Genomic DNA, 19858 nt, shown 5'->3' with positions numbered 1-19858 from the left:
TTTCTGAACAGACCTGGTATTTTTAACAGAGATTTCTTATGTCAGTTTTAAGTAAAAAATCTTCTAACTGAGGATTATATAAAGAGATCTGTTGAATAATCAGAAAAAAAATTTTCCTCAGCCGTCCAATAAAGAGGTGGTTATTTTTACCAGTTCACTATGCTTTTACCTGCCTGACTCTTTTCTGATCACTTAATCCTTTGCACTGAGATTACTGCCAATATTCTATTAGACACTTAATTGTAAATTATATTAAAATTGTCTTGTTACTGTAAAAGTTAGATATAACTAAGGCATTTTCTTTTTTGTGAATCAGTTAAAAAACAAAAAAAACATTTTGAGGCACCTGTCTATCTATAAATTGTGGTTCATTGTTGTTACATTAAAATTATGTTTATTATGAACAAAGAAAAAATAATTCATTGTTGAAACAATTCAGGCTGAAGTACGTGAAGCTGAAATATCAGCCTGATCTAGTATCTCTTAAGATGGAATTTAACCTGCCATCAAAGGTGGACAGCAATTACTTTCTCTTCCTCTAAAAATATCATAGAAGGGTATTAAGTTTTTGCTAGAATCATATAATACCCACTACTGAGGGTCGATTTAAATAATTTTTCTGAGCAATTCCTAAAATGAAGTTGATAACTGATTTTTACCATAATATATGAACACATTTTTACAATGAGACAATAAATAGCACATTTTACTTACTTAGTGACTTTGAAAACTCTTAACAAACGAACACAACGTAACACAGATATTCCTAAAGGAGGCATGACATCTGTGTTTGTTAGCACCATTTCTGTAATACTTCCGATTACAACAAAACAATCAAATCGATTGAACAGTGAAACAAAATAGCCCTGAAAAAAAATGAGTGTATAAATATTGCAGTGATGTTCATAAACTCAAAATGATCTTATAATGTAAACAAAGTACTCACCTACAGTCATGTAATCACTATATAAATACTACATAAGTATTTACTTAAGTAATATGCATGCATCTGAATGATGTGAATAAAAAGGATAGTGTGGTACAGCACCAGAGTGACCTTTATAGCTCTAAGATCAATTCCCTCATGAAGCTGTTCCATATGAGGGAAAACTGAGGTCAAGTTGGACTGATTTCATTGTTAACTAAGTAAAGATTTGACACTCCTTCAGATCTAATGCACAAAATAAATACTATTAACCTCTAGAAGTGACACTGTAGTGTAAGTAATTACTTCTGCAGTGCTCAGGAAAGGAAAACCAAGTTGGTTCATTTTTATATTACTGTGTAATAGAATATACTTCTACTCTTCTGTATCCATTTTTCCTTGCTTGCCAGTTGAAGGAAGGCAACAAAACATATCCAAATAATAGGAGTTTTTATCCAAATAACACAAAAGAAAAGTGAAGGATGCTTATGATTTTTTTGCATCACAATAATTAACAGTGTGAATAAAACGTGTATTAGAAAGATTAAAGGTTGTATTTTTACTCCTTCCAGCTGGAATAATAGACAAAGAATTTTGAACAAAAAATTGCTGTCAGCATGCCTTGTAGAGGTGCAAATATTTAAAATAACTTACAAATTCATAATTTGTAGATCTTGGAATTAAAATTAACAAGGAAAAAACAAAGTCAATGATTGAATTCTACATCTGACACATGCTTTTGCATTTGCCTATTAATAAAGAAAGAAGCAAAATTCCAGCTTTTGAAGACTAAGTTTTGATTCAAAGGCAAAGGAAAATGTATCTTTACATTTTCATCTAGTCACATAAATGGGGATTTAGGGGGTAAAACTGTGAGGAAAACTAGACTACCATGGGTTTTTCTTTGTGGTGATTAGGTATGAACTTGGAATTTAGTAAAAACTGGGAAACTAAAAATATATTTGAAAATGTGGGAGGTGAAGTTGCAAGACACTGAAATGGGTGATGTTAGCAATGTAAAGTACAGAGAAAATGCAATCAGAATGAACTGTTAGCAAAGAAATAATGTATTTTTGGTGATAATTGTACTGAGGAATCAGAGGAAGATGGTAAAACAGATCTCATACATCCTCATAATTGCATTCATTTTTTTTTTTTGGGTCAGGGTATAATTTTATACCCTGACCCTGACTTTTTTTAGGGTAAAGGTTTACCCTTTTATTGGTATACCATTTTAAGGTTTACCATTTTAGTGGTATATGTATATTGATAGTAGTTCAATTATGATATAGTTTGTATCAATTTTGTACTTCTGTATTTAAATTAGTGGACTGACATGTTTTGTGTGTGTTTGAGATTTATAATGTATGCATTTATTTGGTATTTATTTATTAATTCCAGAATTTTATTTTTTAATAATTTCTGAGAAAACTATTGTAAAGACTAAAAAACATGCAAACAACACACTTTTTAGGTTTGGTATTGATTCACCTTGTTGGTTTGCCGATAAACAAAAAAAATTTCTAAGAAAATTTGAAGAGAATTTAATTCTAAAAATATTGTTTCAGAAAAAGTAAGTGAAAAACAAATAAAAATTTAAGAAATTTATCTTTTATTTAAAACATACTGGTCCAGAGTGCGGTAGAAAAATTTATAATTTCAAAACAGACTAAAAATCTGATGTTGCAAAAAAAAATTTATTAGAAAAAGTGTTTGTAGAAAAAGAACTACTCAAAATAAATGAAAATGAATAAAAAGTTAAATAAAAAATCAGTTTAATAGCAATCTTTAAAATTAATTTAAAAAAAATGCAATTCTTCAATTTTGAAAACTGTGTGAAAAATTAAATTATTTTAGAAATTTGTTATTATGGCAATAATAATAGATAATGACAATTAAGTTTCATATATTATCACTGAAATGATTTTATCAGCATTTGGAAGTGAACAGAATACAGGACATGCAAATCAGTTTAAAAATGACTTTCAGTTTTCTAATAAAGAATGTGTAGACAAAATTGATGTACATGAATTTAATAATAGTAATGCAAACTAGTTTTGAATTTTAATATCAGATTTTGTAACACAAGAAAAGGGTTAATGATGAAAATTTTATAATCCAGTGAGGTTATAAAAAAAACACTTTAATACAATACAGAGAGGTACCCAATGAATTTTAGACCAAGTGGAGAGTTTTGTAAACAGTAACATTTGAGCCATTTATAAACTTAAATGGTTTTTAAATTAGATGGTTTTTTTTCATTTATTTTGAGTATTTCATTTTGTTTCTATAATGTCTTTACTGTATAATCAAAAATATTTCTGGTTTGGTTCAAAATTATAACATTTATCTGCCATTTTTTTAAAGTAATTAAATTCCTTAAATTTGTATTAATAAATACAAGGAAGTAAATTTTGATGTGGCTTTGCTCAAGGTTTAATGCTCAATGCCCACTCATTGAATGCTTTGATTGTTGGTTGCACTAGAATTTTGTCCAATGGTAGTGTTCAGGTTATGCCAAGGTTTTGTAAGGATGATGTTTCACTTTTTACAAGTACATCTCCTTGGTATTCAGACTGAAAAAATGTCAAACTGGTGTAATTTTGTAATTTGTTTGAAATCAGATATTTACTAGTATGCTTCAGTTAAAAAATAGAACTATTTTCTTCCTCAATCTCTTCAAGTTATTTCAGTTAGGGCACCACTTTATGCTTTTGGTTATTATTGTGTTATTACATTCTTTCTGATGGTATGAATAATAAGCTTCAATAGCTTTTAATTATATTGCAAGGTTTGTTTTTAATGCTAGGAGAAATTCCCATTGCTAATTATTTTAAACAGTTTAGATTGTTAAAATGTAAATAAATGAAAGAATATTTTACAGCTGTAATTTTTATACAAGCTACTTATTAAAAAGGTATGTTTTGCTTATACAAAGGACTCCTTTAAACTAGCATCTGCAAGTCATTTATGGAACATGAGGTCACATGTCTTTGCTTTGCAGATGCCTCTACACCAAACTGAAATAAGATATTTGCTGTGACAGCTTATAAGATGTGGAATATCTTTCCACATAATATGACCAAACCCATTGGGTTTGGTCATATTAAGATCAGTGGATTCCTTTAGGAAGGAAGTCTAAGTTTCTTTTATGAAAAATTCATTTTTTTAAACAGTTTGTTAGTTTACTGTTTTGTTAATATTTGATATCATATGACTAGTGGTATCCTTAATTTTCTTATTTTTTTTATGATCTTTATTTGTTTAACCATAAATATTTTCCTGATTTGTATCTAAATAATTTGTATCTTCCTAACAATATCAGATTTCTCTCTCTTTCTCTGCAGGTAAATTCTAGATGTGCAATATAATGTAATTATATGACAATCATTTAAACTACACACCAAATTTAATTTTAAAAAAATTACCTCGGAATTTTTGAATAGACATTTGAAGTATGTAATAGAAATAATATTCTTGCAGATGTTACGGAATTCATCTAGAAAAGTTAAGGATCTGTCTGATAGACTACATCTTTAGATAAAGACCAGCAAATATGTGGAATTAGAGTAAATAGGTTCATGTACACCACATTGACATGGTACTGTGCTACTAAACTTTTGCAATAAACTTTAAGTGACCTCAATTTATGTTATCACTGGCAGTCAATTTTATAAGACATCTCTAGTAAAGTTATATTCTGTTCCTCCACAAGATTTGATCATTTTCTTTATACAAAAATGTCAAATAGTATCAACCACTACAGTCATCTGCTGCTGATAAATGAAACCATTTCATCATTCATTTGCTGCAGCTTATAGTGAAACCATTTTTTATTTAAGAGAAATGGATTTCCACAGCTCTCACTGTCTACATCTTTTAGCTACATATTTCAGTATAAAATAATTTTAAGAGCTACCTATTTGCTAGAAATATTTATATATTATGGAATTAACAAGATAAAAATCAATGTTATATTTTCATATATTTATTTTAATAATTATATCATTTGATTTTGCAGGTATTAAACATATAATGATAATAATACTGTGGCCAAATGATAATAATACTGTTCTTGATGACCTGCTTCTGACCCAACAGAGTTCCATTCAAGAAAATTTGAAAATTACAACTGATATGCAGAAAGAATATGAAGAGAGAAAATTTCCATTTTTAATGCATGCCTGACCAGCCAGATCAATATTACAACTGTATAAGAAATAAAAATATTTTAAAACATATTTTTCCATGATTACAATAAACAAATAAAAATGATTCAGTAACATTTATTACAAGCACTAAAACATTAAATATGTCTTTTAATAATTCTCTTACCTGAAAACCTAAACTGTACATTTTTAATAACATTTCCATTGTAAAAAGGGCAACAAAAAACATGTTTGTGTGCTCTGAAAAAATAGAATAAAATAATTAGTAAATTTACTTTATGAACTTCATAGATTTTAATATTTTGTACATTAAATAATTGCATTTAAGAATCTATAATAGTTAAGATTTAACACAAAATCTAACATTAAACAAAAAATTGTATGTGCTTATAAATTACATATTTTAACAAAATATGATGTGATTAAAAAATGTGAACCTGAAATTTATTTGGAGTACCTACATTACAGTAGTACAGTAACAGCGTAACAGTAAAAGAGTGTAAATAAATAGTTACTTAACAACAGAGTAGAACACTTTTATAAATAAATAAGGAAACGGTTATAAATGTTTAAATGTACTTGTACATATAATGCATGTACACAGACTTCTACAAATATTTACATGCTATACTTCAACTCTGTCTCTTGATATTTACTGCAGTATACCGTGCATACGCAAAATGCACTATGGAACAAACAACTTTTAATCATTAAGAAGTATCTGAAATGGGTTTGGCAAGGCTGCGAGCTGTGTTTCTGTATTTACTCCTCTCAAAGATTCTTACTCTTCTTTTCCATTATTCAAAAACGGTAGTCCCAACAGTTTATTTTATTTTTTTAAAAGTTTGATTATTGATTAAAATGGAAAAGTAAACTTCCTCATAACTAGCTAAAAAGTATATTTAAGAAAACACAGATATTTTCAATTTAGAAAGACATTGTGATTACATAAAAGCATCTAGCTCTTCTAAACAGATTAGCAATAATGTTTTTTTTCAATCAAAATCTATTTTATTGTTTTTGAACTCAGTGAGAACATTATAGATCAGTGTAGATCTCTGTCTGTGGATCCATCCATCAGGTTATTTACGTCAGTGGTCTTAAATGGTTCATTTGATTATCACAAAATTTTTTATATGGGATTCTCAGTATGATGTCATGGCCAAGTTTGGCTATCAATAGCTCAGTAGGTCTACAGATTACCATGCTGGCTTCTAGATCGATCGATCTCAAACTTGATTTCTGACAAGTTCTGGCATTTTCTTTTAAACATATCATTTCACCTATTTAATTTTCTTTGTTAAAATACATGTGAAAGTGAGTTTGAGGTCAAACAAATTAATATAAACAAATAATGATCAATAAAAAGTATGAATATGATCAAATTTTTTATAAAATTTAATGTAAAACAAAACTTAATGTAAAGTGCATGTACATAGAAAATATTTATCTTTCTGCTTTTATTGTACAGAAATTTTACTTCCAGCTGTAATCAGTTTGGTGGCCAAATGGTAAGCACATCTTTTGAAAAGGTCCTGATCGTTGATCTAGATTAAACTTCACCAACATTTTTTTTATGCTAAAATATTTCTCATTTATTTTCCATACAGCCAGTAAAATTATTCCGTAACAAATTACCAATTACATTAAGTTTTGCTTAAGTACTCTTTTTAGAAGCAAGTTGCTTTTTGATTTATTTAAGAGCATACAATGCCTAAATAAGTCCAAGTCTTTGGAATTAATTAATCCTTAATTCAATTTCCATTACTGTACTTATGTTGTTTGTTTTCAAACTTTACATTAAATTCCAAGTTCTACAGACTGCAATTTCACTGCTTTATAGTAGCCATTTTAATCATGGCTAAAAAAAAAATTAGGTTTTTTTTAACAAAACTGGCATTTTAACAATTTTTTAAATGTTCGATTTAAGTTCAAATCTGCTCAAAAAAATGTAGGCAAAACTATTCTATATAAGATTTGTGAATTTTAAAGCCATCTTAAAATAATTTAAAAATAAAATTTTTTGTTAAATGGTAAATCTTGTATCTTCATGAGGCTTATTCCTTGGATAAAGAGCTCATGCTTAAACTGTATTTTAAAATCTCTAATTAATTATTTATTTAAGGCAGTATCTATGGAATCTACCTGTCCTCCCTACCTTCCCTTAAATATTTAATTTAAAAAAATAAATCAAACAATATCTATGCAAAAAATGTAAAAATTTGCATCTGCTGTTTGGTACATTACTGTTTACAAAACAATTCAAATATGCCTTATCCCAGCTCTATTATTCTCATTATTCTAATACAAATCTTACAGTAACTACCAAAAATATGAGAAGAGATGTGAAAAAAAACTACTACACAAAGTCTACCATCAATTGATGACTGTTTTGTACAATTTCTTTCACAACAAATTTTTGTGAATCAAAGTTACAGAAAAACTCAATTTTGAAGAATTGATGGTGTTTAGATGTAAAATTAAATGATTGTATGTATGTGCTGTAACTTTTTAATTCTTAACTGATCAACAGCAAACCTGGGACAACTATATAATAGTTTTCTCTGAACAATTAAATCCACTTTTGGCTGAGATATTTTAAATATGTATCAGTTGCACAAAATCTGTGAAAAATATTCTGGAACATCTTTGCTTAATGATTTAATGCTTCACAACATAGCAGGTGATGAAATCAGATTTCTACTGCAGGCATTGTGAGAAGGAGAAATCGATCTGAATACTACAGTAAAATGTTTCTCTATTGCAAACAGAGGACTATGATGGTACGATGGAGCACTATTTACCCTGATGTTGACTCCTTTCGATGTACTCTTAAAATATGTTTTAGCTTCATTTTGGAATATTTTTTGCAGAATCATCAAATATTTATATTTGAGAGTCCCTGATATTTATTTGGCATATGGCTTTTTGTACAGTGTACTTACTCTTTTTGAATGATTACATTTTTTATTAGTGTAAAGTGAAAAGTAATTTTTAGAAGTATTACATATCGTAAAAGTAATAAAAGGTGATTATTAGAGATAGTGTAGTGTAATAGTGCCTGAGAAAGTGCAAATCTATAAGGTAGCTGAATTTTAAAGCAAAGATATTAAAGTTAGGCATAAAAATTACTTAATAAATAAAAATTTAATTTGTTGCTACTGCCTCTTCTTTTGTTCATAATGTTGATCTATCACTTGTAAATGATAATTGAGTTTTCCTATATCTATTAACTTCTATTTCTGGCAGATTTTATTATAAAAAATAACCTCATAAGGGATGTCCAACAACTTATAAAAACACTGCAATCATAGCTATTTATCTTACATAGTTTATCTTTATTTATCATGAAGGTATAATCTATTTTCAATTTCACTCTACATTGAAGAGTAGGGCAGCACCATTTAAGTACTATACGTTGACAGAAGTTTCATTTTACAGAAAAAGAAGGCAATTCATTATACACAGATGTCATCCAAAAATTACATCACATTATTTTTTTTAGTTTTAGATCCCCTCACAAATTTGTTGAATATGTCCTATATCATCACAGAAACAAGTTAGGCCACGTTTCCAACACTACATAATATTATAAGGAAATATAATGAAAAACAATTTATTTACTTAAAACATCATATATTATTTTTTTAATCTTTCATAGTTAAAATGCACATTTTAGCATGCATTTAATCACAGTTAAATATTTTCTGCTCGGTGTAATGATGTACATTTACAAAAAATAGGTATAAAATATATGGTTCTAAATTATACAATACATCACTTTTCATTCATTTATTTATGTTTAAAAAAAATTTACGATTACAATAAATATATATCAAAATATATACATTATGGTAATAGACATTATTTATTTAATAAAAAGATATAACCTAATTATTTATTTTATAAACCACTATAATAAAAAAGAAAAAAAATTATGCAATGACCAAATCTAATTAAAAAATTATACATCACTTCTATATACAATTCAAAGAATTATATATAATTCTACATAATGAACTTGAATTACAGAAAACCAGTTAAATTTCATTTGCAAATAATGATTTCAATAGTTTTTATAATGATAATACTAATGATTTCTGATAAGTCCACTAAAAATAATTTTAAAACTTTATTTTGTTTTAATAATAAGTTGTTTCACTCAGTTTCATTTTATTGTTAATCACTCTTGATACTTTTTGTTAAGCAAAGTATTTTATTGAATCCATCACAAGTTATTCAGCAATTATAAAAGCCCTTTTGACTGAAAGTTAGATAAAAAAAATTAATCTATTTTTCTAAATGTAGTTTAAACTTTTCTTAAAATCCTTAAATATTAGAACGTACTATAAATAATGAACAGAGACAATTATTTCAACAACCGTTATGATTTGTTGCAGTTTTTTAACATAGCATATATGCAATTTAATCTTAATAACTGATTTGGTAATAAAATGCTTAAAATTTTTGGTAGGGATATTGTGGAAGATTCTGCACCCTGAGCACATTCTGTGTGCAGATGAAGCTTTATGTTTTTATAAGCGCATTCGATTTCACCCTCAGTAATAAAAGCTGCTGATCTTTGAAGCAAAGGATGATGAGTGTTTTACCATCTGGTAGGATTCAGAACATAGTCAGCTTCCAAGGTAATTGATCCTCTGCCAATCTTTTTGTGGTCTTTACTTTCCTTCTACCTCCATAATATCAATTAGTTGAAATTTCTTCTTTTTGCTTCAAACTGAAAAGTCATAAAAACTGAAAGTTCTTGAATCAGTGCATTCTTACTTTTTAGATCGATTAATTGTTTGTCAGAGTTATTTCCTGTACCTTAAAAAAAGAGTTTCTGAGCCTGAGTAAAAGTTTAATTTTTAATAAAATGGGTCAACAAATCTCTCTTAGATATGCTCTTGAATTTTAGATTTTGTTATGCATTTTTTTGTAAAACCAATCAATCAGTGAGTTGATAGTTGTGCTATATAATAGTTATAAGAGCAATATGATCCAATACCCAAAACAACTTAAAGTAAAAATATATATAGTGCACTACTGGTGAAAATCATATATTTTGCATACTGTTATATTCTGCAATAATGTATGAAAATTTAACATACTAATCTAAATTAATATACATATTCTTAAAACTTGAGTATTAAAATCAAAATATATCTCCTGTTATAATATTAATAATCACAAAGACCCCCTCCCCTAAGCAGAGTGATAATATAATTTAAAGATGGATCTAATAGATAAAATTAAAATGATTTATCATTTTAATTATGATTATCACTTAATCAGAAAGTTTTTAGCAATTTCAAATATCACATCCTTGTATAATTTTAAAGTTATAAACTTTTGAGCCCATAAAAAGTGCTTTTTAATGAATGGAATAGTTTTAAAAACTTGATTAATGTTTTCAGTAACACTAAAAAGCAGAGCATCAGTGAAGAAAAGGCTGTGTATCATTGGAATAAAATTTTCCATCACCTGTTAAAAGAAAATTACAGGAAAAAACAATTATTGTTCATCATGAAGATATTTTATTTCAAAGGTTAATTTCTAATATAAAAAATTTGTAATATTGTAAGCAGTTAAGTATTTGTAACGTCTAGTTATTTTTATCTCTTTAATGAGTAAATAATGCTTTTTAGTAGTATTTAACTTTTATTTTTGTTAGATCTTTTGTCATATTTTAATGATTCCAATAACTCATTAAAAATTATATATTTTAGAATGAATAAACATGATTATTATTAACTGATTTTTATTATTCTGTATATGAGTATATTTAAAATTAATGGCTCATGTGGCTTGTATCAGCAATTATACTCATTTGTATGCAAATTACTTAAGTTATTAAAGTAGTTTATTTTAATTTTTCAATAGATTACATGTTAATCTAAGACTAATTTGTTGCTCGTTGCAGTGATGCATCATTAATTAAGATGTAAAGTGGTAATATGATTTGTTAAAATCACTTTAATTTTATGAATCGAGTGACATAATACGAGTATTGTATGCCTATATTTAATATTATGTAAGTATGGATTTTAATATTAGTTCATCTTGTGTTTATTAAATTTTTAATTAGAAGTATTTTTTATAGCCCTAGTTACTGTCAATTTAGTGATAAATGTTGGTTTTGGTTATTAATTAAATATAGGTTAGTTAGTTTGTGTGTGTGTGCGTGCGAGCGCATGTGGATTTTAATGTCTGAATATAAATTTAGAGCACTTTTATAGTTTAGTCATTCATTCTTTATGTTCTTATGTTCATTTTGTAGGTTTTTACTGTTTACACAATCATTTAATTTATTTCATCCTTATCATTAAAATACATGCATAAAAACATGTCTAAAGCCACAAAAATATTACACAAAACAAAGATATGAGTTCTGTTCTGTTATTGGCAAATTAAATTAATAATAGATATCTTCCCCCCACCCATACACAGTAACTTTCCTGACATTGAATGTAAATCTGTTTTCTGACGACACTTGGACTCATACAATTTGTTTTTACATGTGGAAAGGTTCCTGATTCTGTAACAGGCTAAGCAGATTTACTGTTAATTTTAATACCTTGAAATTGGTCCAACCATGCGGGTTGCCGGTAGTGTTCTGTGGCCAGCACTCCAGTATTAAGAAAGACCAGAACGATAATCAGCCAGTAAAAGGCCTGAGATTTTACCGCCTTTCTGCATGCTCTTCTCATTCTTCGGTTGACCCTGAAAAATAATTCAGTTTAAATGTAATTATGTAGTAAAATTCTAAGTTATCAATCCAACTGCCCATCTGAATTAATTTTATGATAATTATCAGTTTAATGTCTATGAAAATTTGAAGTCATTTGGGTTGTGAGTAAACTTTATAGGCTTAATTATTAAATATCTAAATTAATAAAGTATTAAATTTTATAACAATAAAAAATTTGATACAGAAAATACATGACTATTCTTTATCATCTCATTGCTCTATGAAAATTATTCTCTTCATTAAATTGAGAATGTAGATTTGCAGGTTCATAGGTAGATTAATAATTTTAAAACACAAAATAATAAATTAAAAGTTTAAGTAACATGACAAACTAAAGCATGAAAGTATATCATTGCACATTTTGTTTACCTATGAAAGTAAATTTGCTCTCATTTAACTACTCTCATCCTAACCACTGTACAAAATGTAATGTTATAAATGTATATTTCCGTGACCTAACATATGTTATGTATAATTCTAAGATCTGAGTTATATGGAAAGGATTAATTAATATATATATATATATATATATATATATATATATATTATTTTTTCAGCCTCTGCAAAGTACAGAATTAGAGAACACTCTTACCTTTACTTTTTTATGTTCATCTAAATGTTTTCGGCCAAAGCCCATCTTCAGTGATATTTTTTAGTTTAATAAATTCTTCTTTGTTTACATTTACACATTAATTATAGTTTTTTAATTTTTTTTTGTAGAAATTGTTTGTTAATAAAATTTAAAACATCTAAAAAAATTTCAGACCAAATACATGTTCAGTCAACAGAATGAAAAAGTACTGCAATAATTATTAATTTATCAATATCTTATCATTGTATGCCAACTTAAATAATTTTAATAAGAATGTTCCCAGTAAATTCTGTTTGCAGATTTATAAGGCTGAATTTATGTTTATATCTATATCTATCTATACATATGAATAATAATAAAAATAGTAATAAGTACTAAATTTTAGAAAAAGGTTTTCATGTTCAATATTTACTTTTTCAATTATTTCTGAATTATTTTTTAAACTAGTTATATTATGATTATTATTTATTGAATGGTCAGCTACATTTGAGATACCTATTTTCCTATTTTTAAATGATCTAAAATGTACATTAAATCTATCTTTAAAGGACCTATTCGTTTTACTATATATATATCTTTTCACAGTTGTTTATACAATTGTCTTAAAGTAATTAGATCAAAGATTAATTTGGAATATAAATATAATATAAAAAATGGGTACAAATTGACATTAAGGACTGTACTGTCCCTTTTTCCGATGGAGGAAACAGAAAGAATGGAGATTCTTTGCATCCATGATCGGCGCTTTACAATAGATGACCTGAACATGGCTGCTACCAGAATTAATAAGAAAAAGAGCCCGAAATCTGATGGTGTTCCTGTTGCGGTGATAAGCAGCGGTCTAGTTGAAAGATGCCCTTGGACGGTTCTTGACACCATGAATGCTCCATTAATGAACTGCAAGTTCCCTGGATGCTAGAAGGAAGCCATATTGGTTCTCCTCCCGAAACCGGGGGCAAAAACAAGTGGGGGGCATTGCTTACAGACCTCTGTGACTAATTAATGCCTTAGGCAAGTTATTCGAGAGAATGGTTGTTGAGAGGCTCGGGAATGAGCTAGATGCTGAGAGTGGGCTATCCCTGAATCAATATGGATTCACTAAGGGGAAGTCCACCATAGATGCAATAATAGATGTGAGGGACTGGGTGAGAGACACGGTGGCGGGCATGTGGCGCATTAGGCAGATACCACTGATAATTTTACTCAACGTGGAAAACGCATTTACCAGTGTACAATGGCCAGTTGTTATGGATTCACTGAGGGACAGGGGTATCAGCGAATACCTGCTGTTGACACTAAAAAGCTACCTGTCAGAACAAAAGTTGACTGCAGACACTGAGGATGGGCCCGTTGAATTTAATATGTGTGATGGTGTGCCGCAAGGTTCTGTATTGGGCCCAATTTTATGGAACACAGTATATGATGGCCTCTTGAGGACTGAGCTTCTGGGTGACAGTCACATGGTTGCATATGCGGATGACCTGGCATTGTTGGTGGCAGATCATACCGAAAAAGAGGTGGAGGAAACTGCAAATAATGCTACATGCAGGGTAAGTGAATGGCTGAGAATGAGGAAAATGTCTCTGGCCTCAAAAAAAAAAAGTCTGTAGTTGCTGTAGTGGGCAGGAGAAAACTGAGGGAGTTGGTGGTGATGGTGGATGGCACCAGAACAGCAGAATCCAGAAGTGCAAAGTATCTGGGAGTGTGGGTAAGATCTGGACTCTTCTCTACCCATGTGAAAGAAGTGTCGGAGCGTGCAGAGATAATAATTGAACTTAATAAATTATTCTCATCTAGAAGCGGCTCACGTTCTAGCCAGAGGGAATTGATGTTATCTGTTGCTTCATCAATAATGTTGTACGCGATCCCTGTGTGGTCCTCAGCATTAGAGAAAAAGAGGAATGCAAATCGCCTAACCTCCCTACAACAAAGAGCAGCGATAGAAATAACTGCCGCATATCGAACTATATCCGGACCTGCAGTTGAGGTTATAGCTGGGATATCCCCAGTGACATTAAGGGCTGGAAACTGGTGCGGAGACAAGAGGGAATCCCCAAATCAATGACTTAGGAACAACTGCTGAGGGAATGGCAGATGCAATGAGATGAGACAAATAAGGCAGACGGACTAAACGCCTAATACCGCAGCTCTCGCCATGGATTAGGAGGAAACATGGTGAAGGTGAACCCACTTATTGGCTTACACAACTGTTGTCGGGACACGGAGGGTGGGGGCTTCCTCTTACCTGTTTGGGTTCAAAAGAAGGACACCTGATTGTCAATGCTGCGGATTAGTAGGTAATGCTGAACATACCTTTTACCAACTGTCAGAGGTGGGATCAGAATAGGCATCTTTATGAGATGGGATGGCTGACACCAGATAATACCGTTGAATATATACTAAAAGGACGAGCTCAGTGGGAGGAGATGTTAAAGTTAACCTTTGACACCAAAGACCAAAGAAGATGAAGCTAGAAACTGGGGTGAAGATTAACACCAAATACAGATAAAGAGAAAGGAGCGAGGTGGGCTGGGACAGCCCTTCGTGGAGTTGTCGTTCGTCTGGGCTTGCCTGGAATGGATAGCGGCGATGAAGCAATGGGACTCCCGATCCCTTGAGCGATAAAGACTGAGACCCAGCCACTGGTTTGAGCGGCTGGGAACGGCATAGCCGGTCCTGGTGTGGCTCCTCCTTGGTGATTAGAGGTAGACACCCCTGGAGCTGATTAAGTGCTTAAAAGCTGATCTGGTTACAGATGGGAGGTACGGTGAGGTAGGAGTTTTAGTCGGTAGGTTGCGGGAACACATAGGCTCTTAATAACATCTAGCCGAACCCGTGCAAGTTCGACATTCCCCCATTTATGGGGGATACGTAAATGGTATTTCTCCGACTAATCGAGAATAAAAAAAAAAATAAAAAAGTATTCCTGTTGATTATACAATTTCAATAATAAAAAACAAATTAATAAAAACAGGCGAAGACCAACAATTTATAAATAATATTATAACAATAATTAGAAATATATGTAAAGAAAATTATTTTGAATTTAATGGAACCTGTTATATACAAGAAAATGTTTCACCCATGGATGGGATTTCCCTTATCTGTTGTAATGTCAAAAATTTATTTGCAGGAATTTGTAAGTAGAGTGAGTAGTCTATGGCATAAATCACTTACATAAAATTTTATTATGGGTCAGATATGTAGATGATATTTTGGTTATATATGAACCGGTTAAATATGAACCAGTTATAAATAACGAACATGAAATAATTTAAAATAAATTAAATTATTATCAAAAAACATTAAAATTTACATATGAAATGGAACATAACAGAAAAATAAATTATTTAGACGTAAATATTAAAATAAAATTTAAATAAATAAAAATAAAAATAATGAAAATATTTATATAAAATACTCCTACACAAATAAAATCACAGAAAACTTGATCGATCAATATAATAATAAAAAATATAAACCTGCTTATAAACTTGATAATAATGTAATAAATCATTTAAAATATTACAATAATAAAAAAGTAAAAAACAAATATGATTCTTCCGGTATTTATAAAATAAAATGCAACAATTGTGAAAAGATATATATTGGTAAAATGAATAGGTCCTTTAAAGATAGATTTAATGAACATTTTAGATAATTTAAAAATAGAAAAATAGGTATCTCAAACGTAGCCTGACCATTTAATAAAGAATAATCATAACATAGTTAATTTAGAAACAATCAAAAAGTAAATATTGAACATGAAAATAGTAATAAAAAATTATAAATTTTAGAAAAATTGCATTTAAATAGATATAAACGTAAATTCAGCCTTATAAATCTGGAAACAGAATTCGATGGGGACATTCTTATTAAAATTATTTAAGCTGGTAAACAATGATAAGATATTGATAAATTAATAGTTATTGCAATACTTTTTCATTCTGTTGACTGAACAAGTATTTGCTTTGAAATTTTTTAAATGTTTTAAATTTTATTAACAAACAATTTAAAAAAAAAAAAAATGTAAAAAGCTAAAATTAATGTGTAAATGTAAACAAAGAAAAATTTATTAAAATAAAAAATATCACTGAAGATGGGCTTCGGCCAAAAGCGTTTAGATGAACATAAAAATGTAAAGGTAAGAGTGTTCTCTAATTCTGTACTTTGCGAAGACTGAACAAATATTATTATATTATATTATATGTAGTTATTTATCGAGCAGAGGAAAAAATGGACTATAAAAAATGTAATCTAAATAAATTAATATATTTATAATTATTATTACTCTAATATATATATATATATATTATATGACATTAACTCTATGGCCTCTAAAGTAATTAATATCAATAAATGAAAATAAATTCATTGATCTTTCTAGTTGATCGGTTATCCGACCTAATAGAACTGCACCCAACAGTCTTTATTTCAAAGACCAATAGAAACCATTTTAATAAATATCTTTGATCACTGAATTTTATCCTCAATCACATCTTTTTAGTATTTTCAAAGATTTCCGGGCACAGTGAAATGACCGGTTTTAAGGTTGTACAACTAAAAAACGACTAAATTCATTATATCACAAATCAAATCGGTTTCAGGGATAATCAGATAAGTAAAGCCACCCGAAATGTTGATCTCGAAGTATTACGGATTAAAATAGTTTTTTCTTGTAGAATACAATGTAAATATAGAAATAAAAAAGACTTACCTATCAAAATCCTTTTTCTTTTTCCTCCACCACGATTCTTGGACTTCTCCTTCATCTCCTTCTAATCTGTCAGCAGATTCTGTTTCACCGGTTGTTTTCTCTATAATAAAAATGATGATTCATTATAACACTGACTTTCACGAAGGAATAAAATTTATATACTACATTGCGCGTATTATATTAGAGTCAAAATCAAAAAAGTCTTTCTTAAATACTTAAAGATTCAGATACATGATTTAAAACTATATTGTACAAAGTAGACGGGGAAAACGGAAAATTTTAAAATGTGTAGTGGCAGCTTTGTAAATACAGTAGCACTTTATGTCTGTGCTGTTGAAATGAAGACAACCGTGCCTTTAGTAACAATGGATCATCGGACTGGTTCACAATGCGCGTTTGTCGTGAATGTATATTACAAAAACGGTGACGGATTGCTACTACTTGTAGGAAATTTCGGCGTCACTACAATTTTGAACATCATGATCGTGTTCCTTCTTACCATATAGTCAAAACACCGACTGAAAATTTTGAGGAGACGGGTTCAGCTTTAATGAAGAACTGTTAGCTCTACGAATTCAGCGAACCCCAGAGAATATTGAAGCCGTTCGGGCTTCGTTCACAAGAAGCCTTTGAAATTCTGCTTGTATACACGCGTTTTGAGCCTCAGCCGAACAACTCTTCAACGAGTACATCACCAGAAGTTACAATTTCATCCGTTAAATGAAAACTGTATAGCAGTTAAAACCAGAATTCAAGAGGAAATTCGGGAGATTTCCAAAGAGTTGTTGCAAAGTGCCATGTAAATTCTTCGCGTTCGATTCGAGGAATGCATACAACAGGACGGACACTACCTACTGGATATCGTTTTCAAAAATTGGGAACCGGTATGTGAGCCCTTAATGTCGTGTTTATTATTTTAAAATAAATAAGTTGCAAAAAACATTTTTTTCATGTCAGTGACAGTTATTTCTAATTTTTCGTTTTCCTGGTCCACCTTGTAGTTAAATTTTAATACGGTTATTGAATATCAATTCACCGTAGAACAAAATTTATTTTCACTTAATGTTTAATAATACTGTAAAAATACAGTTGTTGGTTGCATGCTGTGACCGACCAACATGAAAAACTAACTCGAAATGGGAAACAATTTAGTGTACATCGGACTGCTCAGATTAAATGAAATAAATAAAAGACGAAAATACTGACAAAAGTTTTCTTATAATTATAAAAGTTTTATACAGTCAGTTCTACGTGCGACTTAATAGTGTAGAATGTAATTTATGATTAACTGACTGGTCTGATACGTTTTGATTAACTTCTGGATGAAAAATGTTTTATCCGGTTTTAAATGATTAGTTAAAAGAATTATTTTCCATATATATTCGATCCTAGGAGTAATTTTCTACACTCGATTCTAAAATAATTTAAACAGAAAAATTTCATCAGAAAATCTTTTCCGATTTTAAAAGTATTTCATGGCAGGTATTTATTATACAAATATAATCTCGATGTTTCAATAATGTTTATGTTGTTAATATGCGGTTTAAATTTTTGGTATAAATTAGATGAATCAGTTGAAATGCACATATAAACAAAAACTGACCCGATGCTCAACTTTATGTTTTAAGAGGTTGTTTTACTGAGCTTTGACACACAATTATACATATTTTATCGAATAAATTTTATTTTTCATGACGGTATGAAAATTTACTATTTTATTTTTAATTACATCGTGGAAAACTGGTTTTCACTGAACACATTATATCTAAAATTTAAGTTGTAATTGCAACAATAAGAATTTGATAACATAACGCATTTATTTGTTTTGAAAGGGAAAAACTCATAATTAAAAACGCAGTATTTCTTTACATCCTGACACCCTTAGGGGAAGACATCCACCTTATGACGATCCCGGTCGCCACACCACCTCTTCCGATCCTAGCCCTGACGGGCGTTACCGGAGGTCGTCTTATAGACTCTTTAAATCTGATTATATATTCCGCTCATCAGTTTGGCCTCCGTCAGGATGCCACCGAAGCAAGTACCTCAGCAAACATTTTCATCAGTGTTTCTAGGTTTCTTCCAAATTTTCGCTCATCTATTCTAATTTGTAGCCCTCTTAATTAACTAATTAACCGTTCCGATGAACAAAAGTCCTAAAAGATCTGACTCAAATCAGACAAACGTTTTCTTCTTCTTCATAACAGAGAGGTATCTTATTCTAATTAGCTGGTATCCAACCCACTGATGTCATTTTCATGTGCGAGTTAGCCCCTTTGATAGAGAAATAGAACGAGTTATTTGGATATCGTATTATAATTGTGTTGTTGTAATCCATGGTGGAGAAATTTACAAATCTATTTAATTTTAATAACAAATTTATTCGAATTTCTTTTTATATTAACTTAAAAACACTTACTTATAACAGTCTGTCACTTTTCTAGACATCTTTACCGACCGGTGTTACTGTTTTCTATTCTGGCATCAGTTTACGTTATCGCTATCGTTATCAAATTTAATTAGAAAGGAATATGTTGTACCAGAAAAATTTGGAGGGAAAGTCGAGCGGTTTGGTGAACTGTGAATCGATATGTTACGATCTTGTTAAAATTCAACGTAAAATTAATCGATAAAGGAAACTTGTCTATATTAAGGGGTATTACAAATGAACTTGGATACATCTAGTAAAACATGTCCAGATCCA

The 19858-nt window shown here is 29.6% G+C and overlaps 1 protein-coding gene across 8 annotated transcripts in view; it reads right to left on the bottom strand.

The window, feature by feature from the left end:
* Ca-alpha1D (Ca[2+]-channel protein alpha[[1]] subunit D) overlaps positions 1-19858 on the bottom strand; it is a 659257-nt gene that overhangs the window by 265284 nt on the left and 374115 nt on the right. For all 8 annotated transcript variants that reach the window (XR_012756106.1, XM_075363219.1, XM_075363216.1 and 5 more), the window contains exons 10-13: positions 17155-17254; positions 11672-11817; positions 5261-5334; positions 715-866 (exon numbers count right to left, since the gene is read on the bottom strand). Coding sequence is in view for 7 of the 8 variants with exons in the window: in XM_075363219.1 (XP_075219334.1) it covers positions 715-866; positions 5261-5334; positions 11672-11817; positions 17155-17254 (472 nt within the window). In the remaining variant the exon portion in view is untranslated. The remainder of the gene's footprint in view (positions 1-714; positions 867-5260; positions 5335-11671; positions 11818-17154; positions 17255-19858) is intronic.

Source organism: Lycorma delicatula, chromosome 4, assembly GCF_047948215.1.
Source record: "Lycorma delicatula isolate Av1 chromosome 4, ASM4794821v1, whole genome shotgun sequence".
NCBI classification, from domain to species: domain Eukaryota; kingdom Metazoa; phylum Arthropoda; class Insecta; order Hemiptera; family Fulgoridae; genus Lycorma; species Lycorma delicatula.
Note: the sequence above shows the minus strand (reverse complement) of the source record. Positions and strands in the feature narration are given on the sequence as shown.